The 26,628-nt window shown below is 47.9% G+C and overlaps 1 protein-coding gene and 1 pseudogene across 9 annotated transcripts in view; one reads left to right on the forward strand and one right to left on the reverse strand.

The window, feature by feature from the left end:
• Window positions 1-26,628, reverse strand: part of LOC105605823 (carcinoembryonic antigen-related cell adhesion molecule 6-like) — a 49,050-nt gene that overhangs the window by 17,195 nt on the left and 5,227 nt on the right. For 2 of the 9 annotated variants that reach the window (XR_009596352.1, XM_042230971.2), the window contains exons 5-8: window positions 18,681-18,792; window positions 17,468-17,496; window positions 17,116-17,147; window positions 16,457-16,498 (exon numbers count right to left, since the gene is read on the reverse strand). Coding sequence is in view for 6 of the 9 variants with exons in the window: in XM_042230971.2 (XP_042086905.1) it covers window positions 17,116-17,147; window positions 17,468-17,496; window positions 18,681-18,792 (173 nt within the window). In the remaining 3 variants the exon portion in view is untranslated. Of the gene's footprint in view, window positions 1-7,149; window positions 8,399-10,284; window positions 10,787-10,883; window positions 16,213-16,456; window positions 16,499-17,115; window positions 17,148-17,467; window positions 17,497-18,680; window positions 18,793-26,628 lie in introns of those variants that run through there. The other 7 variants (XR_006055962.2, XR_006055963.2, XM_060398634.1 and 4 more) reach the window with 6 other exon arrangements.
• Window positions 977-5,342, forward strand: LOC114117900 (carcinoembryonic antigen-related cell adhesion molecule 1-like; annotated as a pseudogene).

Genomic DNA, 26,628 nt, shown 5'->3' on the forward strand with positions numbered 1-26,628 from the left:
AAGTGTCTTAGCAGCAGCAACAGCAGCAGTCCCTGAGAACAGACGCCAGGCTGGTGACAGGCTAAGGTAGAGGTCAGGTCCCCTCTCCAGGCATCACTCATGTGACCCCTTTCTCTCCTCCAGAGTCAGTGTGACCTTCAGGCAGGTCCAATATCTGCAATCTTCTCAGATATTTGAGAACAACAGGAAGGCCCTGGGCATCCAGCTGGGTTTCTGTGTCACAGGAACAATTACCACCAAAATTTGGAAATCCCTGGATCTGTGATTGTGCTGAGAGACCCCAGACCAAAGCAGAGCAGAGGCCAAAACTGAGGTGGGTGGGGCGGCCTAACCGCTGTTCTGGGGTCTCAGCCAGACTGGGCAAGCGTGTCACCTGGCGGCTGCTGAAACAGCATTTCTAAGGTGTGACCTGGGGGTTCGCAGTCTTCACGAAGCTCCACAGGTGATTCCCACGCACCGTGGGGAGGACGTCCCTGTGACAAGCGTTCCTGATGCACCCCCCGCCCCCAGACTCCTCCTCTGAAGGGAAAAGCCAGAGGGGATGAAGGAGGGCTGTCGGGGAGGCTGAGTGTGCATCTGATCCAGACTAGTGGGGACCCCAGACCCGGACACGCCCAGGTTGTGCTTTTCCAGACAAGGTTGTGTGTGTGCATGTGTGTGTGTGTAGATGTGTGTGTATCTAGATGTCTGTGTGTAGCTGAGATGTAGGTATGTGTGAGGAGGGGTGTGAGGGGGTTTGTGTGTAGGTGTGTGTAGGTGTGTGTCTGTGTGTGTGTGTGTAGGTGGAGAATCACTGCTCTAGAAGGCAGAGGACTCAGCAGAGTTCAGGGAATAGAAATACAGACAGAGGGGGAAGGGGGAGGGGGGCCACTAGGGAGGGAAGGAGGAGAGGGGAGGCAGAGGGCGGGGCCTGGGCAGAGACCCCGCCCCAGGGCCACGTGACCCAGCCAAGTGCTCCTGCCCCGGGAATAGGCCCAGCACAGAGCGGGAAGGACAGCAGAGGTCACACAAGGACTGCAGGGTTTCTGAGCGTTTCTGGAGAGGAAGTTCTCCTCACAGAGAGAGGGACACAGCAGACAGCAGGCACCATGGAGCCCCCGTCAGGCCCTGCAAGCAGGCAGCATGTCCCCTGGAGCAGGCTCCTGCTGGCAGGTGAGAGGGGACAGTTTTCAGGGAGGAGGCGGAGACTGGAGAATGAGAGCCTGGCTGGTCCCTGGGGGAGACGGGGCTCTGAGAGAGGGGACAGGGGGCTTCTGTTCAGACCTGAGGGCAGAGGACAGCGGACCGGGAAGTGTGGAGTCTCAGCCACAGGAGACTCTGCATGAGCTAGAGCTGGTGAGAGGCAGGAGGACTCAACTGCTGTAGATTTTATGAGTAATTCTTCTCTGAGCAGTAACTGTTGAAGACTGATGATGATAATAATATTTATATCTGGGTGTCACTACAGAAAAAGACAGAACGAGGACAGTAAACACTGTCCTTACCTGGCACCCTTAGGAACTGACAAATAAAACCAGGCTGTGGAATTCCTGGGAACTCTCCTTCCTTCATCCCCAGGTACTAATGTCTGGAGCCTGGTCCAGGCCCTGGGTTTCAAGCAGGATCAGACAAGCCCCTGCCCTCATGGAGCCCGCGCTCTCTGGGGAGGCAGACAGACAAGCACAGAGATGGAGAGTGGGCTGGCGGGTGCTATAGGCGTCACGCAGGAACCGGAGCGGGGAAGGGTCAGCAGTGAGCACAGAGGGTCTTACAGCAGCTGGTCATTGTGGGGGGCATTTCCCAAGAGGCCCCTGAGTGTGAGCAGGCGTGTGAGGGCAGCGAGGGAGTGAGCCAGGGACAGCTGGGGAGACAGAGGGAAAAATGAGCCCAGAGGGGCTGAAGTGATGGGGGTCATGCTGCTGATGTTAAACCTGTAGGACACACACAAACATACACACATACACACACATACATGCACACCCATGCACACACGCATGCGCACACACCCTGGTGCTGCTGCTTAGTCACTTCAGTCGTGTCCAACTCTGTGCGACCCCATAGACGGCAGCCCACCAGACTCCTCTGTCCCTGGGATTCTCAAGGCAAGAAGACAAGAGTGGGTTGCCATCTCCTTCTCCAATGCGTGAGAGTGACCATGAGAGTGAAAGTGAAGTCGCTCAGTCGTGTCCTCACACAGTATAAAAACACACCCCAAGCCTGAGGGATGAAGAGACCTGCTCAGGACCCAGGGCACCATTTTTGCATTGCAACACATAAGTCAAAATATTAACTGATTTCTCTCACTTCCCTCCTAGTCTCACTCTTAACTTTCTGGACCCCGCCCACCACTGCTCAGCTCACTATTGAAACGGTGCCCCCCCTTGCTGCAGAAGGTCAGATGTTCTTCTACTTGCCCACAACGTGACAAAGAATACACTAGGCTATTCCTGGCACAGAGGAAAAACGGTAGACAAAACCCAGATAATTGCAACATATAGGGTAGACATTAATGCACCTACTGAAGGGCCTGCATACAGCAGACGGGAGACACTTTACCCCAGCGGAACCCTGCTGATCCAGAACGTCACCCAGAGAGACACAGGATCCTACACCCTGCTCATTAAAAAGATTTACTGACAGAAAGACAGGCTGGACACCTCGACGTGCACCCTGAGTGCTTCCTCTCTGACCTCAGGGTGTTTGGCAGGCGAGGGCGGGGGTGAGGGTTGCGGTTGAATTCTGTTCACACAGGACTGACAGCCCCGGAAGTTGCCCCCATCCCCCTCTGTGTCATTTCCTGTGTGGTGATTTGGCGGTTTGAACATTCAGTGCAGGACACACCGTGTGGAGACAAACTCCAATGGGTCAGAAATACTTCCAGGAAGCCAGGCCCTTCAGACACTGTGTAGAGAGAAGGACGGGCTAATGGAGGGACTCAGCAGAGGGACAGCACTCTCAGTCCAGCCCCCTGGGCCCCTCCCCATGACGAGGACCCTGAGGAAGACCCTGCAGGACTCAGGGAAGACCCTGGGCTGAGGGCCGCTGGGATCCTCACAGAGAATCTCAGCCCCCGGAAGCCCCTACCAGACCCTGTCCCAGGGATCCTGCCTCCAGTGACACCGGGAAGCCTGTGCCAAATCCCGAGGCTCCAAGCTGGTCACCAGCCAGGGCTCAGCCCTGAGAGCCACATCCGTGCAGGGGCACAGCCTGGTCCTACTCCTGAGACTCGGCATGGAGAGCACACAGGTATAAGGTCCCCAGGAATCAACCAAATGCCCTGGGGGACTTGGAGATGCCAGAGAAATCTCAGCACCCCCAGAGAGGAACAGAGGAAGGAAGACACCTGGCAGCTCCTCGACCCCAGGGTGCCACCCAGGGAGCTCTCTCCCGAGGCTGGTTGATGAAACCAGGATAGATGCCAGGTGGTCTCTCAATCCCACCCAGGTCTGTCCACCACTAAACGCTGCTGCACAATCGACCCCCGAGGAAGCCTGTGCTTCTCCCAGACATAGAGCAGGTGGCCTCACACTCTGAGCTCAGGTCCCCATGCATTCGTCTTGCCATACACAAGCATGCTTTATTCTTCAAAGACTCTGTCTGGCTGAGAGGTTAGGATGCCAATTTTGTTGAAAGATGCTGTTAGAGGGGCTAAAGGTATAAAGAAAGTGAGAGTGTTAGTCGTTCAGTCGTGTCCTACTCTTTCGTAGCCCCATGGACTGTATGTAGCCCACCAGGCTCCTCTGTCCATGGAATTCTCCAGGCAAGAGTATGACTGGGTGGCAGTTCCCTTCTCCAAGGGATCTTCCTGACCCAGGGATTAAACCGAGGTCTCCTGCACTGGCAGGCAGATTCTTTACTGTCTGAGCCACCAGGGAAACTCAGGGGTGTATACTCTTCTGTTATTTCTGCCGCGGTGATACAACCCACACCTGTCATCACCAGCAGCATCTCCAACCCTGGGAGCACGAGGACACTGTGGTGTTAACATGTGGAGCTGAGACTTAGAACACCTCCTATATGTGGTGGATCAACAGTCAGAAACTCCCCAAGAGCATGAGGTTGGAACTGTCCAAGGACAAGAGGACTCTCACAGTATTCACTGTGACAAGGAATGACAGAGGACCCTATGTGTGTAAAGCCCAGGACCCAGCGAGTGTCAGCCACAGTGACCCATTCACCCTGGATGCCCTCTGCTTTTGTGTCAGCCAGGCTGACTTGCTGAATCTACAGTGCCTGAGGCCGGGCCATATCCATCCCTCTCAGGGCCGAGTACATGGGCCATCACCCCTGGACACCCAGACTGGACATGACTTCTGGTCCCAGGCAAGTCCAGGCAGGTCCACTTTGAATGAAGCCAGGGAGGGGATGGGCTGCTGTGTGTTGGTGGCTGAGGATCACCAGAATATGATGGGAGAAACAAATTACCGTCAGACTCACAGTGAGTGAGCATGAGAGGTAATGATTATAAATTTTTCAGACAAGCATGTGAACAGCTCAGAAGGACCCAGGGCCCCAGTACAGACCAGGAACCTCCCTTCCCTCTGGCTGCACCACGTGTGGCTTTCTGCTCTTTGCTCCAAATGGTCCGGAAACCCCACACTTCCCCTCAGACTCCTCTGACCATCCAGAGGGTACCTCAAGCTCTCCTGCCACACAGCCTCTCACCCAGCCACACAGCGCTCCCGGCCTGTCAGTGTGAGGCCCTGGCAATGCGCCCAGGCTCTCTATCCCCAATCACAACATGTACTCTCAGGTCCTGCACTCCCTGTCTGGCCTGGAAAGCACCACAGTCAGAAAACCAGGGTTCCCAGGGCTGATAGCACAGACTGTCCAGTACTAGAGTGTTGTCCCAGCAACAGGGCAAGGGTCCCCCTGGCGTGATGTGGGGGTCAGAGGAGATGTGCGTTCGTCTCTTTCCTGTTGTCACCTGAACAAAGACCCAGGGCCTTCCTCACAGTCACCTTTACAGAGGTCACTGGGCCCTGAGACTGCGGAGGGAGCAAGGCCCAGGCGCCCTCACCCACTCTCAGCAGTCACCCCTCTCTCTCTACACAACCCCACTGGCAAAGCCCTCCCTCCAAGCCAACAACACCACAGTCACAGAACATGAAGGCCCCGTGATCCTGACCTGCCTCGCAGATGACACTGGGGTCTCCATACGCTGGTTCTTCAAAGGCCAGAGTCTCCTCCTCGCAGAGAGGATGACACTGTCCTCAGACAAGAGCACCCTCACCATAGACCCCGTCAGCAGAGAGGACACCGGGGATTATCAGTGTGAGGCCTCCAACAGGGGCAACTCCAGCAGAAGCGACCCGCTCAGGCTGCGTGTGACCTGTGAGTGGCCATCATCGCCTCCCGTCTGAGTCGTTCAGTGGTGTCCGACTCTCCGTGACACCACGGACTTGAGCTCTCTAGGCTACTCTGTCCATGGGATTTCCCAGGCAAGAGTCCTGGAGTGGGTGCCATTCGCTACTCCAGGGGATCATCCTGACCAAAGGATGGAACCCGTGTCTACGGCACTGCAGGCGCTCTTCCTGTATAGGCCACCAGGGAAGCCCATTTTAACCTGGATAACCTTCCTTTATTAATTCCACCAACAATTAGCCTATCGTCTCATTTCCTTCATTTCAAGCAATTGGAATGTGTGCTGCCTCTCCCCTCCTCACCCCCTGAGTTCTCCTGGCCCTCTGCTGTGAAGCCTCGTTGCCAAAACCGCTGGAAGCAGCGCTAAAATCAGTCGCTGGGACTTCCTGGGCAGGCCAGCGGTGAAGACTCCACCTTCCACTGCAGGGGTTGTCCTCCTTCGGGGGATCTTCCCCACCCGGGACTGGGTCCCTGTGTCCTATGTCTCCTGATTGGCAGGTGGGATCGTTACCACTAGTGCCTGCTGGGAAGCCCCGGTGAGTCACAAAGGCTAAACCTCCTCTTCCTTAAGTGCACCGAGGGGTGTGGTGTGCACTCTATAGAGCTGTGTGAATACGTGCCCCAGTGAAGGCGGGACCACAGCAGCTGTGTTCAGGCAGGAAGTTTTCATACACTAGCTGGCACTGCTGTGACTGCGGGCTTGCCGGCACACTCGACTCCACCTCCCTCCCCCTGTCTTTCTTAGTTGCGCCATTGTCTCTACAGTGGAAGTGACACCATTTCTCCCCAGGATGGGCGGTGGTCGTGTGTGGTGAGAGATGGGGGCCTTGAGGACTGTAATTTGTGCAACATAAACGCCTACGACTGTGTGTTGTCTGTTGGCCGGTTAGGTCTCTGGTTTGCAGTGCTCTCACGACCCCTAGTTTCTCACTGAAATTCCCTCTGACTGCCGCATCCATCATTGAAAGCTGGGTGTTGTCGTGTCACTGTTGTGACCGAGCTATTTCTCCCCTCGATGCTGTCCATTTTGATTAACAAATCTGGTGCTATGTTGTTAGGTGCATGATGCTTATAATTGTTCGATTTCCTTGGTGAATGAAACTTTTCTCAATATGTAAGGTCTTACTTTGTCTCTTGTAGGCTTTTTTGATTTAGAGATTATTGTATCAGACATTCACACAGCCACCACAATTCTCTTTTTATTACTATTTGCATAGAATATCTTTTTCCAACCTTGCTTCAACCTTCTATGTCTTTGTATCTAAAGTGAGTCCCTTGAAGAGAGTATAGAGATGGGTCATAATTTTAATCCATTCTGTGATTCTCTGCCTTTAATTTCAAGGTTGAGGCTATCTATGAGTCAGATACTTCCTGATAGGAAAGAGCTTCTGCATCTCGCTACTTGGTATTTGTCCTATTAATTCCTCTATTTCTTCCTCTTTGGTAGTTAAGTGATTTCCTTTCTTAGGTGTCATTTTGATTCTATCTTTCCCTTTCCACATATATTTCAATTCTTTTCTTAGGGGCTAACTTGAAGATGACAATTAATATCTTAAACAGGTATCTATCTAGTTGAAATATCAACTAGATTCTATGATGTATAAAGCAGACGAGGTGCTCCTATCCATCTCCATCCCCCCGATTTTATACACGTATTGTCATAAATTTCAGCCATCCTTATACAATGTGTGTCCATTATATAGATTTATAAATATTGTTCCAAGAAATACCTTTCAAATAAGAAAGAAAAGCAAGCCATTGCAAGAAAGACAAAAATATTGGCTTAAATGAGATAGCTACCTTGGATCACTCTTAGCACTATCCTTTTTTCTTTAATTAGTTTTTTATTGGAGGATAATCGCTTTACAGAATTCTGTTGTTTCTGTCAAACCTCAACATGAATCAGCCATAGGCATACATTTACCCCTCCCTTTGGAACCTCCCTCCCCATCCCCTCTAAGCTGATACCCAGCCACTGTCTGAGTTTCCTGAGCCATACAGCAATTTCCCGTTGGCTATCTATTTTGCATACGGTAATGTAAGTTTCCATGTTACTCTTTCCATGCATCTCACCCTCTCCTCCCCTCTCCCCATGTCCATAAGTCGATTCTCTGTGTCTGTTTCTCCATTGCTGCCCTGTGAGTAAATTCTTCAGGACCATGTTTCTAGATTCCGTATATATGCGTTAGAATACGGTATTTATCTTTCTTTTTCTGACTTACTTCACTCTGTATAATAGTTTCTAGGTTCATCCACTTCATTAGAACTGACTCAAAGGCGTTCCTTTTTGTGGCTGAGGTTACTCCATTGTGTCTGTGCACCATAATTTCTTTATCCATTCATCAGTCGATGGACATCTAGGTTGCTTCCATGTTCCAGCTTTTGTAATAGCCCTTCAGTGAACATTAGTACAGGTGTCTTTTTCAATTTTGGTTTCCTTGGGGTATGTGCCCAGCTGTGGGATTGCTGGGTCATATGGTGTTTTTATTCCTAGTTTTTTAAGGCGTCTCCATTCTGTCTTCCATAGTGGCTGTAACAATTTACATTCCCACCAACAGTACAAGAGCATTCCCTTTTCTCCACACCCTCTCCAACATTTATTGTTTGTCGACTTTTTGATGATGGCCATTCTGACTGGTGTGAAGTGATGTCTCATTGTAGTTTTGATTTGCATTTCTCTAAGAATGAGCCATGTTGAGCTTCTTTTCATGTGTTTGCTAGCCATCTCTATGCAACCTAGATAGCATATTCAAAAGCAGAGACATTACTTTGCCAACAAAGGTGCGTCTGGTCAAGGCTATGGTTTGTCCTGTGGTCATGTATGGATGTGAGAGTTGGACGGTGAAGAAAGCTGAGCGCTGAAGAATTGATGCTTTTGAACCATGGTGTTGGAGAAGACTCTTGAGAGTTCCTTGGACTGCAAGGAGATCCAACCAGTCCATTCCAAAGGAGATCAGTCCTGGGTGTTCTTTGGAAGGAATGATGCTAAAGCTGAATCTCCAGTATTCTGGCCACCTCACTCGAAGAGTTGACTCATTGAAAAATTCTCTGATGCCTGGAGGGATTGGGGGCAGGAGGAGGAGGGGACAACCGAGGATGAGATGGCTGGATGGCATCACTGACTCGATGGACATGAGTTTGAGTGAGCTCCGGGAGTTGGTGATGGACAGGGAGGCCTGGAGTGCTGCAATTAATGGGGTCGCAAAGAGTCGGACACGACTGAGCGACTAAACTGACTGACTGACTGATGTCTTCTTTGGAGAAGTGTCTGTTTAGTTCTTTTTCCCACTTTTTGTTTGGGTTGTTTGGTTTTTTGATATTGAGTTATATGAGCTGCTTGTCTATTTTGGAAATTAATCCTTTGTCAGTTATTTAATTTGCTATTATTGTCTCCCATTCTGAGAGTTGTATTCTCACCTTGCTTATAGTTTCCTTTGCTGTGCAAAAGCTTTTAGGTTTAATCAGGTCCCACTTATTTACTTTTGTTTTTATTTCCAGACTCTAGGAGGTGGGTCATAGAGGATCTTGCTTTGGTTTATGTCATCGAGTGTTCTGCCTATGTTTTCCTCTAAGAGTTTTATAGTTTCTGGTCTTATATTAAGGTCTTTAATCCATTTTGAGTATGTCTTTGTGTGTGGTGTTAGGAATTGTTCTAATCTCATTCTTTTAAATGTAGCTGTCCAGTTTTCCCAGTACCATGTATTAAAGAGGCTGTCTTTGCCCCATTCTATATTCTTGCCTTCTTTGCTAAAAAAAGGGGGTACCCATAGATGCCTGGGTTTATTTGGGGGCTTTCTGTCTTGTTTCATTGGCCTATGTTTCTTTCTATGTATGGTACTGGCACACAAAAAATCATGTCTTTTTGTGTGCCAGTACCATACTGTCTTGATGACTGTAGCTTTGTAGTATAATCTGAAGTCAGTCAGGAAGGATGATTCCTCCTGCCCCATTCTTCTTTCTCAAGACTGCTTTGGCTATTTGGGATCTTTTGTGTTTCCATATGAATTGTGAATTTTTTTATTCTAGTTCTGTGAAAAATGTCATTGGTAGTTTGATAAGGATCACATGGAATCTGTAGATTGCATTTGGTAGTATCATCATTTTCACAGTATTGGTTCTTCCTATCCAGGAACATGGAGTATCTCTCCATCTGTTTCTGTCCTCTTTGATTTCCTTCATTAGTGTCTTACACTTTTCTGGGTACAGTTCTTTTGTCTCCTTAGGTAAGTTTATTCCTAGATATTTAATTCTTTTTGTTGGAATGGTGAATGGGATTGATTCCTTAATTTCTCTTTCTGATTTTTCAATGTTAGTTTATAGAAATGCAAGTGGTTTTTGTGTATTGATTTTTTATTTGAAATTTTGCTAAATTCACTGATTAACTCTAATAATTTTCTGCTAGTGTCTTTAGGGTTTGCTATGTACATTATCCAGTCATCTGCAAACAGTGAGAGCTTTACTTCTTCTTTTCCCATCTGTATTGTCTGTTTTAACCTCTCCTTTTTCATTTCTAATTTTGTTGATTTGATTCTTCTGTTTTTTCCTTGATGAGTCTGGCTAAAAGTTTGTCAATTTTATTTTCTCAAAGAATGACCTTTTAGTTTTATTGCTCTTTACTATTGTTTCTTTCATTTCTTTTTCATTTATTTCTGCTCAGATCTTGTTGATTTATTTCCTTCTACTAATTTTGGGGGTTTTGGTTCTTCTTTTTCCAGTTGTTTTAGGTGTAAAGTTGGGTAGTCTATTCAATGTTTTTCTTGTTTCTTGAGGTAGGATTGTACTGCTATCAACTTCCCTCTGAGAACTGGTTTTGAATTATAAGAGACTATTATGAAAACTATATGGCAATAAAATGGATAACCTGGAAGAAATGGACAGATTCTTAGAAAAGTTCAGTCTTGGACTGAACCAGGAAGACTGGTTCAGTCTTCCTGACTCAACCCCATTACAAGCACTGTAATTGAAGCTGTGATCAAAAATCTCCCAAAAAAGAAAAGTCCAGGATCAAATGGCTTCACAGGAGAATTCTATCAAACATTTAGAGAAGAGCTAATGCCTATCCTTCTAAAACTCTTTCAAAATAATTGCAGAGGAAGGAAGACTTCCAAGCTCATTCTATGAGGCTACCATTACTCCGATACCAAAACCAAATTCAGTTCAGTCGCTCAGTCATGTCCAACTCTTTGTGACCCCATGAATTGCAGCACGCCAGACCTCCCTGTCCATCACCAACTCCTGGAGTTCACTCAGATTCATGCCCATCAAGTCAGTGATGCCATCCAGCCAGCTCATCCTCTGTCATCCCCTTCTCCTCCTGCCCCCAATCCCTCCCAGCATCAGAGTCCAGTGAGTCAACTCTTTGCATGAGGTGGCCAAAGTACTGGAGTTTCAGCTTTAGCATCATTCCTTCCAGAGAAATCCCAGGGCTGATCTAAAGGCAACACTAAAAAAGAACACTATGGGTCAATATACTGATGGACAGAGACACAGAAATCCTCAACAGAATTTTAGCAAACAGAATTCAGCAACACATCAAGAAGTTCATATACCATGATCAAGTTGGGTTTATTTCAGTGATGCAAGGATTCTTCAATATACGCTAAGCAATCAATGTGATATATCATATTGACAAATTGAAAGATAAAAACCATATGCTCATCTCAATAGATGCAGAAAAAGCCTTTGACAAAATTCAGCACCCATTTATGATGACAACTCTTCAGAAAATGGGCATAAAAGGAACCTACCTCAACATAGTAAAGGCCACATATGAGAAGCCTACAGCAAACATTATTCTCAATGGTGAATAACTGAAAGCATTCCCCCTAAGAACAGAAATAAGACAGGGTGTCCACTTTCACCACTATTATTCAACATCTATCTGGAGGTCCTAGCTACAGCAATCAGAGAAGAGAAAGAAAGAAAAGGAATCCAGATGGGAAAAGAAGAAGTAAAGCCCACACTGGAATATATTTTTCCATCCTCTCACTTTCGTCTACCTGTGTCTATAGGTCAGATGACCACAAATTTACTGGCACAAATCTACTCAATCAAGGTGTGAATATGACCCCGTTGATTCTGGATTCTACAGACAGTTCATTTGCTTGCCTTTCCAACCTGTGAGGGGCTGCCTGCTTTCCTGGGTTCGTGGCCCCTTCCTCCATCTTCAAAGCCAGCAGTGGAGCATCTTGAAGCTCCCCAAGCTCTCCTTCCATCCTCCCATCTCCTCTGGCTCTGCCCCTCCTGCCTTGGAACAATATGAATGTATTGGACTCAGCCCAATACATTTCCCACCATAATCTTCAAGTAACCCACATATCTCCCATATTCCCCACCGTAATCTCCCAGTCATGTGATCTGGATTTCATCTGTAGGTTTCCTTCTTCATGGGGCACATTTCTCAAATTGTGGGCTTGAGGCTGTGGACATCTCTTAGGGTTCTGTGCTCTGCCCACCACTCCTCTCAAGGCTGGGGTCATCATCTTCCCTCACTGCAATCTGCTCTGGGCAGCTTGGACTTTGTCATGCTGATGTGGGGTTAAGTCCTGCCATGACGTCCTCAGCAATGTCACTGGCCCTGAGCCCTGGAGATCGAAGCCAGTCCTCACTCCCTGCAGTTCTCCCCACCTCTTCTTTCCTATGAAGTGAACGTTGCTCAGTCTGTCCAACTCTTTGCAACCCCATGGACTGTAACCCTCCAGGCACATCTGCCATGGGATTCTCCAAGCAAGAATACTGGAGTGGATAGCCATTGCCATCTCTGTAGGCTCATCAAACCCAGGTCTCCGGCATTGCAGGAAGATTCTTTACTGTCTGAGCCACCACAGAAGCCTCTTCTTTTCTAGCAATGCCCAATTTTTCAGAATGAAAAGAGAGCAGATGTGACTCAAAGACCACAACTCCCACGTCTCCAGGTGGCCTGTGTTCATCAGCACCATGGACAGTGTCTCTGCTGTGCTCAGCCCCTGGGCTGCAGCAAGAAGGGCTCAATGGGAAGGGACGGCTGGATATCCTGCCCATTTCTATTCTATGACAAAGATGAACATGGTAGAATGTGTTCACGGATAACCCACTTGCTCTAGTTTATGAATCGGGAGCACTTTATTGTGTCTGTGTATTAGTTGTAGCTACACCCATGATAACTCCCTGGTGAATGATCCTGCACCCGGAGGGTGTCCTCAAGGAGGCTGAGAACTAAGTCTGTCCTCTCAGGGTATCTCCCCGCTGCTGAGTGTCAGATAACTGGCTTGTCTACCACTTGGAGGGAACGTTTCATGGTTAAGTCCTGACCCTCGGTACCTGACCTTGGAGACAGCCATCACCTAGCCTGGAGGCCCCCTGAGCACAGCCTCCTCTTCCCTCATTCTCCAAATGATGCCCCTCCCCCACGGAGCAAGGTTGAGCAGAACGCCTGGGCTACCCTCCCAGCTCCTCCAGTCTGAGCCTCAAGCCTGGTGTGAGAGCTTTTGCCATCTCCCCATGCTTCCAACAGAGCAAGGGTCCTGCTGAAAAACAAGTGGAGCCTGAAGACCAGTCTCCAGGGTACAATCTGTCACCTGAGGGCTCATCTGTCTGCCTGTGAACCCCAGGGAAGAGAAGGAACTAGGGCTCCACAGTCACCCCAAACTAACTTCCTGTTCTCCATAAATATACTATTGACAGAGGTAACTCTGACAGGCAAACCCAGCACTATACTTCCCAAGGGCTCAGGTCTAACCCATCCAGCATCCCTAACAGTCATGCTAAAGGCTCGAGATACCCAGTATAATAGTCACGTGGGTCCAGGGGCCTCCCTTATCTTCCCTGGGGACAGACTCTGCAGGAATCACCTGGGCTCAGGTGCACCACCTGTGGGACCATGGTGTCTAAATGGAGCAGCGGAGGGAGCTACTGAGGGTATGTCAGGGGTCCTGGCATCTGGCCAACCACAGAGGCCCAGCCACAGGACTTCATGAAAAGATGGATAAAAGGATGGGTAGGGAAGGCAATGGCACCCCACTCCAGTACTCTTGCCTGAGAAATCCCATGGACAGAGGAGCCTCGTAGTTCTGATGTATAGCCTTAGTTGCTCAGAAGCATGTGAAGTCCTCCTAACCAAGGATGAAACCCGTGTCCCACGCTTTGGCAGGTGGATTCCTATCCACTGAGCCACCAGGAAAGTCCTCTATACAATGCTCAACTCATAGATAGACAGTGGATCATTATGGCCGCCTCACACGTGGTTTCCATATTTGAGTATGGGTAAATGAACAAGCGATGTATGTCATCCTTTTTGAATTTACAGACACACAACCACCTGCTCTGCGCTCACTAGCCCTGCAGACTCAGAACCACCTGCTCTGTGCTCACTAGCCCTGCAGACTCACAACCACCTGCTCTGTGCTCACTAGCCCTGCAGACTCACAACCACCTGCTCTGTGCTCACTAGCCCTGCAGACTCATAACCACCTGCTATGCACTCACTAGCCCTGCAGACTCACAACCACCTGCTCTGCGCTCACTAGCCCTGCTGGTGTGACTTGGGCAGCAGGACTCTTCCTGACATTGTGGTTGTTCTAGTTGCTAAGTCAGGTGCAACTCTCCTGTGACCCATGGACTGGAGCCCGCCAGGCTCCTCTATCCATGGGATTTCCCAGGCAAGAACACTGGAGTGGGTTGCCGTTTCTTCTCCAGGAGATCTTCCTGAGCCAGAAATCACACCTGGGTCTCCTGAACTGGCAGGAGGATCTTCACCACGGCGCCACCGGGGAAGCCCATGCTGCTCACTTGCTGAAACTCACGCAAGTTACGGTGCCAAGTGTGAGCCTAATGTAAGCTATGGAAGCTGGGTCATGTTCATGTATTCACGTGGGTTCATCAGCTGGTAGAATGCACACCTCGGGGGTGGAATGTTGAATACTGAGGAGGCCCTACACTTGTGGGTGGCAGGTATCCAGGAAAACCTCTTGTGTGGGGTGGCCATGATGATCCAGTGTCTGCCTACAAGTTAAGCATTGTTTAGAGGACTTTCCTGGTGCTCACTGGATAGAAATCCACCTGAAAAAGTGTGGGACCCGGGTTTCATCCCTGGTCAGGAGGATTTCTCATGCTTCTGAGCAACTAAGGCCATGCATCAGAACTACTAAGTCTGTGCTCTAGAGCCCATGAGCTGCAGCGACTGAAGTGTGCTTGCCGAGAGCCTATGTTCGGGAAGAGAGAAGCCCCTGTGATGAGCAGCCAACGTATCGCAGCGAAGAGTAGCCCCTGCTCACCACACTAGAGGAAACTGGTGGAAAACAATGAAGAACTAGCGCAGCCGGAAATAAAAAATAAAAAAAATGTTTCCTAAGAGTAGTTCAGAACTAAATGTTATCCCCGAAGCTGTCAGGTCTTCTTTTCATGTCCCTCTTTCTCAAACATCCAAACACCATTGAAACATTGATTTTCCACAGGCTGAGGACCTGCTCTGCCATTGATGACTTCACTGCAAATTTGTTTTCAGTCTGGAACAGCCACTAGCAAGCATCCTACCTTTCACACTGACCATCTGCTCTGCAGTGAACATCCTCACCACAAATCTCAGCCCCAGTGGAGTATGATCCAGGGGCTCATTCATTTGACACACAGGTACGCAGCTCCCTGCCTCAGGCCTGGAGCTGGCCAGTGGACTCAGCAGAAGCAGGGCAGGTGAATCCTTCCATGTCCGAGCTCCCAGCTCAGGGATCCTCTTAGAACTGGAGTCCTGGTCAACCTGTGTGCACACTCAATGCCACTGTATCCACTGAACTGCGTTTGCATGGGGAGTATAGGAAAATGTTCATTTCCAACATCCTCACCCTTTACGGAAAAATTCTGTGAGGAGACAGCATGTGTGTATATACGTCCATCCCTCTGGCACACCCCATCCCTCCTTGTCCCATACCCATTCTTCTTTTTTTCACGAAGTCTTTTGGCTGTGCCTTTGTGGTTGGCCAGATGCCAGGACCCCTGAGATACCCTCAGTAGCTCCCTCTGCTGCTCCATTTAAACACCATGGTTCCACAGGTGGTGCACATGAGCCCGGGTGATTCCTGCAGACTCTGTCCCCATGGAAGATAAGGGCCAGAGGGCTCAGGACACCAAGAGGCTGCAAAGGGACCTCACCCATAATAGCTGTCTCACCCACGACTTCTCCTTCCTGACTCAGGTTCTAGTGGGTCTCAGATGGTCCCATATTGTGTGCTCCAGAGACCCCATGCCAGGTGAGCAGGCACTGGGAAGTGCCTGGGACCCCAGGGCAGTGTGAGGACTGCCGATGCCCACGTGGCTGCGAAGGGTCTGGTGACCCTCCTTTCCTGTTAGCATGCCCCCTCCCTCCATTCTCACAATCTTCCCCTTCCTTTCCCCCAGGGAATAGATGGGGAGGTCAGCTAACTAGAGCTAATGTGTTCCCTGAGGAACCATGGAGAGACCGGAGCACAGATTCAGGTGAATTTCTAGCTGGACTGGACCCAGGGGCAGTATATTTTGCAGCCAGAAGGAAAGTGCTCTTTACTCAGATCTCTCCGGTGGTCCACAGTGGGTCACGGGCCCAGTCTGCTGCCCTGTTGGGACCTCCCCCCACTGTGGGAATCGCAGCCTGAGTTCTGGTCCATCAGGGTTCAGGGAAGCCTGTCAGGGTGTCCAGGAATCCAGGAGGACCCTGAGCCTGGGCCCAGGTTCCCGAATAGCCTCAGGTCTCAGAGCTGGTTCTCTGCCTCAAGCTCTTCCTCTTCATCTCACTCGGGTCTTGGGTCTCAGGTAAGCTCTTTCCCACAGTCTGTTAAGGAGACATGTCTGGAGGAACTAAGGACCCACATCTGCTTTGTGGCTGATATGACAGTAAACATCTCCTTTCGGGTATAGTAATTCCTGCAAAAGAGATCCGACGCCTCCAAGCTCATGTAACCGTGTCAGATGACTTCCCAGGGACTTCCCAGCCCCGGGTCACCCAGGGTCTGTTTCTGTCAGAGGTTTTTGGTCCAGACCCACCTCCCCTTCATCCCCTTTCCATCTTTCTGCTATTTATTGGACCTTCAAACACAGCCAGGTGTGCAGGGGGCATTTCCTCTGCACCTTGGGCTTATGGGACCAGAACCTAGATCCCCACACTCACCTGGTAGATGGGAGCTGGTGGCCTGGCATCACGTAGGGAGGCCTGGGCATGGAGGAAGCAGGCATCAGAGGAGAGCGAAGGAGAGTCATTTCTCCCGAGCAGCCATCTCCAACCTGCAGCCCCCACCCCAAATCCTGTCTGGGCTCTGTTTCCCACCCTTGTTAGCCTGGCTCCCCTGATGGATGATCCAGTGCCCACTCTCATCCTGGCTCGATCCAAGGTTCTCCTGAGGTCAAGTGAGGGGCCCAGGGCAGCCTCTGGATAAGGTGGTGGGTGGTCCCGTCCCTGAAGTGGATACAGCTTCCAGCTTGGTGGGACTTACTATGTCCTAAACACTCTTACGAGCTTCCCTGGTGGCTCAGAAGGCAAAGAATCTGCCTGCAGTGCGAGAGACCCCGGCTCAATCCCTGGGTCAGGGAGATCCCCTGGAGAAGGCAATGGTTACCCATTCCAGAATTCTTGCCTGGAGAAATCCATGGACAGAAGAGCCTGGCAGTCTACAGTCCATGGGGTCACAAAGGCTGGACACGACTGAGCGACTTTCAACTACTCTCAAGTGAAAGGGGTCTGCACAGTGCGTCAGGGTTGGACAGGCCCCCTGCCCTGAGCCTGTGAAGCGGGGACGCTGGGGAGAAGAGGCAAGGAAGGCATGTACTCACCTAGGAGACAGAGCTGCCAGAGGGACCACGTCCTGGGAGGAGACAGGAGTTACCACCGAGCATGTGAGGAAGCTTAGCCCATTCTCTCAGGAGAGGCTGAGAGCCTACCTTCTGGAGAACCATGGGAGAAAGAGCCCCACCAAGGGAGAGACACTCTGGCAATTTCAGGCCCCAGTGAGGGCAAGGGAGCCTCCCAGGATTATAAGCCACCAGACAAGCAGACTAGCCAGTCGGGGTCCCCTGTGCTGAAGCCCCAGAGAAAGGGCCAGAGACCCTGGGGGAGCCAGGCAGGAACAGACAGGGCAGGGCCTGCCCAGGGCACCCCGTTGTGCTGGGCTGAATAGACACTCACCTGAGGTGGATGCTGGGGGCCAGTTCCCTCTGTTGTGCAGGCAGCCGGGGTTAGGGAAGAAAAACAAAAGAGGCATATTTGTGAGGAGTGTAGACAGAGGTCAGGGCTTTGGTCTCAGAACACGGGACAGGAGGATCCCCACATCCAAGTAGGGGCTGAACTCCTCCTTTCTCCACCAAGGCCACTGAGAGGGGAGCCCCCAGCAAGGAAGCTGAGGAAAGTCCTTATGAAGCCGTATCTGCCACGAGTCGAGAGGGACAGGACCATAGGCTAATAGGGTTCAGAAGAAAGTGGTCACTGAAGGGACCAGGGCTCTGGGAAAGGTATCCATCCATCCAAAGCTTTGTCTGAGCGGACGCATCACACTTATGGGGAGAGCAGGGCCAGTGCGTGGGGAGGAAACGGAAGCCAGTGACTCTGGGGTCTCACTGAGGGCAGTGTCGCTGCTGTGGCCCCCTGCCCTCACCCAGGAGCTGCTGAAATGTGACAGCGGCCTTGTCCTCTGTCTCCATCACCTGGACCTGAAGTGTAAAGACATCCCACCTCCCCCTGACCTGGCACGATGTTCTGTCTCATGATCCGGGGCTGTTGTTAACGCATCTGCCAGCTGGGGGCATTTGACCACACCTGGCCTGTCCAGACTTCCACTCTCTGGCCAAGCGTGACCTTGGTCAGGATGCCCCTCAGACCCTGGCCCCATGACTGCCCCACATAGTAGCTGGATTTAAATATACAGGAGATACTTTTTTCTGAGTACTTACTACCTCCAGCCTACATATAGGGAACTAGGACATGGAGGGGTCTTAATTTTGTTAACTGATAGATGAGGCTTCCCTGGTGGCTCAGAGATAACGAATCCGCTTGCCAATGCAGGAGACGCAGGTTCGATCCCTAGGTCAGGAAGATTCCCTGAGGAAGGAAATGGCAACCCACTCCAGTATTCCTGCCTGGAAATTCCATGGACAGAGGAGTCCATGGAGTGGCAAAGAGATGGACCCAACTTCACGACTAAATAACAAAATAAATGAGGACAGTGTTAAGGAAGCTGCCACAGGTCAATACCAGGTGAGGCAGGAACTGAGGACGAGAGAGAATATCCGTGGGGAAGTGGGGAGGTCCTGGAGATCCAGGCCTGAAATGGAGGATGGGGTGTCCTTCCTCTAGGACTAGGGTCAACCTGGGGCAGGAGCAGCATCTGGGAATGCCACTGTACCTGTGAAGGAAAATCAAATGCCCCAGGACAGCCAGCAGCGTCAGCACAAGCAGGACCCCAATCACGATGCCAGTAATGGCCCCCACACCGAGGGCTCGGCTGTTTTCTCTCCCTGAAAGCAGAAGAGAAACAGAGAGGGGAAATGAGCTCCGAGTTCACTGGAGGGAGCACCAAGGGGAGTCTTACAGGGAGAGGGCCTGGTTAGCAGGAAGGGAATGCTCTGAGATCGGTATGTGGTTGCATGTTTTGTCATCACAGTGTCTTCCGGACTCTCCTGCCGCACGTGGTTGCATCATTTTACTCTTTATCAGATTTGAAGCCCTGGGCTTGCTCTCACTCTCCATTCTCTCACGGTAGCCAATTCCATGTCCTGTTCATTTTCCTCTGAAGGACTCTTTTCTTCTCACATTATGCCCCCGCCCTCTGATTTTTTCATTTCATCACTATTGTGGGTGGTGGAGGGCAGGTCCTCTCCAGTCCACTAACACTGACTGGTTAATCATATGAGCCAATGTTTCCAGCTCTTCCTGTGTGACTTTGCACATGGTGAAAACCTTTACACCCGGCTCTTTCCGTCCGCATGAGGGAGGGGCTGTCATCCCCACTGTACACACAGATCTGAGACACACAGTAGTTCAGTAGATCACCGGAAGCCACAGAACTAGTGGCGGGTGCAACAAAATGCAAGCAAGTTGTCTGGCTTTACAGTCAAAAACCACCGTGTTGAAAACCAAAATATCACCAGTGAAAATGTTTCTTGCATGCTGACTCTGTGGAGGGACCTGGGGAAGGATTTTATATCTCATCAACCTCCTGGTGAACAGCCTCTGAACAGTGCTAAAATCCAGCTGTTCTTCTCCAGGTTTAAGATGAGGAAACTGAGGCACAAGATCCAGTGTGCTGCCCACAGTCAAACAACTCTCACAAATAATAACCAAACTACGACAAGATGAGCTAAGTTTTGAACAATTAATTGGACACATTGTTCTACAGGCTCTGAAAGGAGACCACATCCTCATCATTTGCTTTCATTACACACCCACTTCCTGTGAAATCACCAGGGAAGGTGTAGAGGTGCTGAGGGTCACTTAGAGTGCTCAGCTGGGGAGCTGGGGTCTCATCTGCAGACTCTGATGGTGGGGAGACTCTACACTGGGGGGATCCTGCATCCTCTGTCCTGACACTGCTGATTGTGTGGGGCAGCACCCCCTTCTCAGGGAGCCGTAAACTCCGCTCATCAATTCACTGACCACTGGATGCCTGTCCCCATGATCTGTTTGCACCTGGACTGGAATGCTCATGGGCTTTCTCAGAGGTAGGGACTGACTACCGAACAGCATGACCTTTGCCTGTGGTTCCACATCTCTTGGACTGATGCCTCTGTCCATGGAATTCTCCAGGTAAGAATACTGGAGTGAGTTGCCATTTCCTCCTCCAGGGGATCTTCCCGACCCAGGGACTGAACCTGCATCTCTTAGTCTCAGGGACAGGCACTGGCAGGCAGGTTCTTTGGTTCTTTACCACTAGCCCCACCTGTGAAGCCCCTAGAGAGGGAAGAGGGGACATCAAACTTGAGGACAAGTCCAGTTCCTTGGCTGATCCCACCTGAGAGCTCCGAGAGATGAGCCTTCCTTCTCAGGGTCCAAAACTAGCCTCCTGTCTGTTCTGGTTTTCCACTCCTAATGTGCTTGTCTGAGACTGACTCACCTAGCTATATAATCAAGGTCCATGTCTAAAGCACTGGAGTCCTCAGTGTGAGGGGATGGCTGTCTCCATATTGGGCAGGTCTAAGGAGAACCTGCTTCTCAAGAAAGATGTTTTCTTCCTCGTTGTTAAATTATTTAAACAGGGTTGAAGAAAATTTGGAGCTAAAGTATAAGAAGTGAAAACAGTAACTTGGAAGGGTGATTCCTCAGCACATTTGAGCAGGTGGAAGAAAGAATCCATGAACGTGTAGAAAAAAAAAAAACCACAAAAGAAATTATTCAGACTGGGGATTAGAAAGGAAGAAAAAATGAGGACTGGTGACTCCAGGCAAAGTATTACGCAGAACTCCATCAAGTGGACAAACATGTGCAGAATGGCAGTTTTTGAAGTAGAAGAGAGAGAGGAAAGCACTGAAAAAAAAAAGGTTAAAATTAATGTCTTAAAGCTTTCCAAGCCAGATGGGAGATTACCTATAAAGGGTGGTTCAGGCTCCACAAAAGGACGTTTCACGATTCAGATGGTGTGACACAATTTAGTCAAACTGCTGAAATACTGAGCAAAAGAGGAAGCGATTAAAGCTGCGAGAGAGAAGTGGCTTATCACGTACAAGGCATCTTCAACAAAGTGAAAGCAAATTTCACATCAGAGATCAGGGGGCCAGAAGATATTGGGATGGCTGAATTAAGTCCTATTGGAAGATTTCAACCAGGAAAGCAATGCACAGAAAAAGTCTTCTCCACTGAAGCTCAAATTAGGACTTTCGTAGATAAACAATGGTCAAGGGAGTTTATTCCTTGGAGATGTGCCTCATATGAAACGTAAAGGGGATCCTTTAAGATGACTGTTCAAACACTGGACAGTAACTCAAAGCCACAGGAATGTATAAAGAACAGAGGTCAGGAGAAGAACAAGAGCGGGGACGTGGAGTACGTCTCTCTCCACAGATGCATCAGGAACACACCTTCAGAGACAGGAGTGCATGCAGAACACCAGCTGAGAGTGGAGAGGAGGACCTGACCAGCGGAAAAGAATATACAGATCCACACAGAACACGGATGGCGGACAGCACAACAGCTGATCACTGGCAGCTCCAACCAAAAGACAACTGGCTGAATGGACACAAACACAAGACCCATATATACGCGATCCACCAGAAACCCACTTCAGACCTAAAGACACAGGTAGACTGAAAGTGAGAGGATGGAAAAATACATTCCAGTGAGAGCTTTACTTCCTTTCCCATCTGGATTCCTTTTCTTTCGTTCTCTTCTCTGACTGCTGTAGCTAGCACTTCCAGATCGATGCTGAATAATAGTGCTGGAAGTGGACACCCTTGTCTTGTTTCTGATCTTAGGGGGAATGCTTTCAGTTTTTCACCATTGAGAATAATGCTTGCTGTAGGCTTCTCATATGTGGCCTTTAGTATGTCGAGGCAGGTTCCTTCTATGCCCATTTTCTGAAGAGTTGTCATCATAAATGGGTGCTGAATTTTGTCAAAGGCTTTTTCTGCATCTATTGAGATGATCACATGGTTTTCATCTTTCAATTTGTTAATATGATATATCACATTGATTGCTTAGCGTATACTGAAGAATCCTTGCATCACTGGAATAAACCCAACCTGATCATGGCTTACAAACTTCTTGATGTGTTGCTGAATTCTGTTTGCTAAAATTCTGTTGAGGATTTCTGTGTCTCTGCCCATCAGTCATATTGGCCATAGTGTTCTTTTTTAGTGTTGTCTTTGTGTGGTTTTGGTATCAGAGTAATGGTAGCCTCATAGAATGAAATTGGAAGTGTTGCTTCCTCTGCAATTTTTTGAAAGCGTTTTAGAAGGATAGGCATTCGCTCTTCTCTAAATGTTTGCGAGAATGCTCTTGTGAAGCCATTTGGTCCTGGACTTTTCTCTTTTGGGAGATTTTTGATCACAGCTGCAATCTCAGTGCTTGTAATGGGGTTGTTTGTGATTTTTATTTCTTCCTGGTTGAGTCAGGAAGACTCAACCAGTCTTCCTGGTTCAGTCCAAGACTGAACTTTTCTATGAATCTGTCCATTTCTTCCAGGTTATCCATTTTATTGCCATATAGTTTTCATAATAGTCTCTTATAATCCAAAACCAGTTCTCAGAGGGAAGTTTACAGCAATACAATCCTACCCCAAGAAACAAGAAAACCATTGAATAGACTACCTCACGCTACACCTAAAACAACTGGAAAAAGAAGAACAAAACCCCCCAAAATGAGTAGAAGGAAATAAATCAACAAGATCTGAGCAGAAATAAATGAAAAAGAAATGAAAGAAACAATAGTAAAGAGGAATAAAACTAAAAGGTCGTTCTTTGAGAAAATAAACAAAATTGACAAACTTTTAGCCAGTCTCATCAAGGAAAAAAAAAGAAGAATCAAATCAACAAAATTAGAAATGAAAAAGGAGAGGTTAAAACAGACAATACAGATGGGAAAAGAAGAAGTAAAGCTCTCACTGTTTGCAGATGACAGGATAATGTACATAGCAAACCCTAAAGACACTACCAGAAAATTACTAGAGTTAATCAGTGAATTTAGCAAAGTTGCAAATAAAGAATCAATACAGAGAAACCACTTGCATTTCTATAAACTAACATTGAAAAATCAGAAAGAGAAATTAAGGAATCAATCCCATTCATCTTAGCAACAAAAGGAATTAAATATCTAGGAATAAACTTACCTCAGGAGACAGAAGAACTGTACCCAGAAAAGTATAAGACACTAATGAAGGAAATCAAAGACGACAGAAACAGATGGAGAGATACTCCATGTTCCTGGGTACGAAGAACCAATACTGTGAAAATGATGATACTACCAAATGCAATCTACAGATTCCATGTGATCCCTATCAAGCTACTAATGACATTTTTCACAGAACTAGAACAAAAAAATTCACAATTCATATGGAAACACAAAAGACCGCAAATAGCCAAAGCAGTCTTGAGAAAGAAGAATGGAGCAGGAGGAATCAACCTTCCTGAATTCAGATTATACTACAAAGCTACAGTCACGAAGACAGTATGGTACTGGCACAAAAACACATAATTTTTTGTGTGCCAGTACCATACATAGAAAGGAACATAGCCAATGAAATAAGACAGAAAGCCCCCAAATAAACACAGGCACCTATGGGTACCCATTTTTTTTAACAAAGAAGGCAAGAATATAGAATGGGCAAAGATAGCCTCTTCAATAAACGGTGCTGGAAAACTGGACAGCTACAGGTAAAACAATGAAATTAGAACAATTCCTAACACCAAACACAAAGTCAAAATGGATTAAAGACCTTAATATAAGACCAGAAACTATAAAATTCTTAGAGGAAACTATAGGCAGAACACTCGATGACATAAACCAAAGCAAGATCCTCTATGACACACCTCCTAGAGTCATGGCAAAAAAAACAAAAGTAAACAAGTGGGACCTGATTAAACTTAAAACATTTACACAGCAAAGGAAACTATCAGTTCAGTTCAGTTCAGATGCTCAGTCGTGTCTGACTCTTTGCAACCCCATGAATCGCAGCACGCCAGGCCCCCCTGTCCATCACCAACTCCTGGAGTTCACCCAGACTCACGTCCATCCAGTCAGTGATGCCATCCAGCCATCTCGTCCTCTGTCATCCCCTTCTCCTCCTGCCCCCAATCCCTCCCAGCATCAGAGTCTTTTCCAATGAATCAACTCTTTGCATGAGGTGGCCAAAGCGCTGGAGTTTCAGCTTTGGCATCATTCCCTCCAAAGAAATCCCAGGGTTGATCTCATTCAGAATGGACTGGTTGGATCTCCTTGTAGTCCAAGGGAGTCTCAAGAGTTTTCTCCAACACCACAGGTCAAAAGCATCAATTCTTCAGCGCTCAGCTTTCTTCACAGTCCAACTCTCACATCCATACATGACCACAGGAAAAATCATAGCATTGACTACACGGACCTTTGATGGTAAGGTGAAAATACAACTCTCAGAATGGGAGAAAATAATAGCAAATTAAATAACTGACAAAGGGTTAAGTTCCAAAATAAACAAGCAGCTCATACAACTCAATACCAGAAAAAAAAAAAAAAACCCAACCCAATCAAAAAGTGGGAAAAAGACCTAAACAGACACTTCTCCAAAGAAGACATCAGTCAGTCAGTTTAGTTGCTCAGTCGTGTCCGACCCTTTGTGACCACATGAATCGCAGCATGCGAGGCCTCCCTGTCCATCACCGACTCCTGGAGTTCACTCAGACTCACACCCAGCAAGTCGGTGATGCCATCCATCCATCTCATCCTCTGTCGTCCCCTTCTCCTCCTGCCCCCAACCCCTCCCAGCATCAGAGTCTTTTTCAATGAGTCAATTCTTCACATGAGGTGGCCAAAGTACTGGAGTTTCAGCTTTAGCATCATTCCTTCCAAAGAAATCCCAGGACTGATCTCCTTTAGAATGGACTGGTTGGATCTCCTTGCAGTCCAAGGGACTCTCAAGAGTCTTCTCCAACACCACAGTTCAAAAGCATCAATTCTTCAGTGCTCAGCTTTCTCCACAGTCCAACTCTCACATCCATACATGACCACTGGAAAAACCATAGCCTTGACTAGACAGACCTTTATGGCAAAGTAATGTCTCTGCTTTTAAACATGCTGTCTAGGTTGCATAGAGATGGGTAACAAACACATGAAAAGATGCTCAACATGGCTCATTCTTAGAGAAATGCAAATCAAAACTACAATGAGATATCACTTCATACCAGTCAGAATGGCCAACATCAAAGTCGACCAACTATAAATGTTGGAGACGGTGTAAGAAAAGGGAATGCTCTTGTACAGTTGGTGGGAATGTAAATTGATACAGCCACTATGGAAGACAGAATGGAGACTCCTTAAAAAACTAGGAATAAAACCAACATATGACCCAGCAATCCCACTACTGGGCACATATCCCGAGGAAACCAAAACTGAAAAAGACACCTGTAACCCACTGTTCATTGCAGCACTATTTACAAGAGCTGGAACGTGAAAGCAACCTAGATGTCTATCGAGTGATCAATGGATAAAGAAATTGTGGTGCACAGACACAATGGAGTATACTCAGCCACAAAAAGGAACGCCTTTGAGTCAGTTCTAATGAGGTGGATGGACCTAGAACCTATTATACAGAGTGAGGTAAACCAGAAAAAGAAAGATAAATACCGTATTCTAACGCATATATACGGAATCTAGAAAAATGGTCCTGAAGAATTTACTTACAGGGCAGCAATGGAGAAACAGACACAGAGAATCAACTTATGGACATGGGGAGAGGGCAGGAGAGGGTGAGACGCGTGGAAAGAGTAACATGGAAACTTACATTACCGTATGTAAAACAGATAGGCAATGGGAAATTGCTGTATGGCTCAGGAAACTCAGACAGCGGCTGTGTATCAGCTTAGAGGGGATGGGGAGGGAGGTTCCAAAGGGAGGGGTAAATGTACGCCTATGGCTGATTCATGTTGAGGTTTGATGGAAACAACAGAATTCTGTAAAGCGCTTATCCTCCAATAAAAAACTAATTAAAGAAAAAAGGATAGTGCTAAGAGTGATCCAAGGTAGCTATCTCATTTAAGCCAATATTCTTGTCTTTCTTGCAATCACTTGGTTTTCTTTCTCATTTGAAAGGTATTTCGTGGAACAATATTTATAAATCTATATAATGGACACACATTGTATAAGGATGGCTGAAATTTATGACAATATGTGTATAAAATCAGAGGGATGGAGATGGATAGGAGCACCTCCTCTGTTTTATACATCATAGAATCTAGTTGATATTTCAACTAGATAGATACCTGTTTAAGATATTAATTGTCATCTTCAAGTTAGCCCCTAAGAAAAGAACTGAAATATATGTGGAAAGGGAAAGATAGAATCAAAATGACACCTAAGAAAGGAAATCACTTAACTACCAAAGAGGAAGAAATAGAGGAATTAATAGGACAAATACCAAGTAGTGAGATGGCAGAAGCTCTTTCCTATCGGGAAGTATCTGACTCATAGATAGCCTCAACCTTGAAATTGAAGGCAGAGGTTGACAGAATGGATTAAAAATTATGACCTATCTCTATACTCTCCTCAAGGGACTCACTTTAGATACAAAGACATAGAAGGTTGAAGCAAGGTTGGAAAAAGATATTCTATGCAAATAGTAATAAAAAGAGAATTGTGGTGGCTGTATGAGTGTCTGATACAGTAATCTCTAAATC

This window comes from Ovis aries, chromosome 14 (assembly GCF_016772045.2).
Source record: "Ovis aries strain OAR_USU_Benz2616 breed Rambouillet chromosome 14, ARS-UI_Ramb_v3.0, whole genome shotgun sequence".
NCBI lineage: Eukaryota > Metazoa > Chordata > Mammalia > Artiodactyla > Bovidae > Ovis > Ovis aries.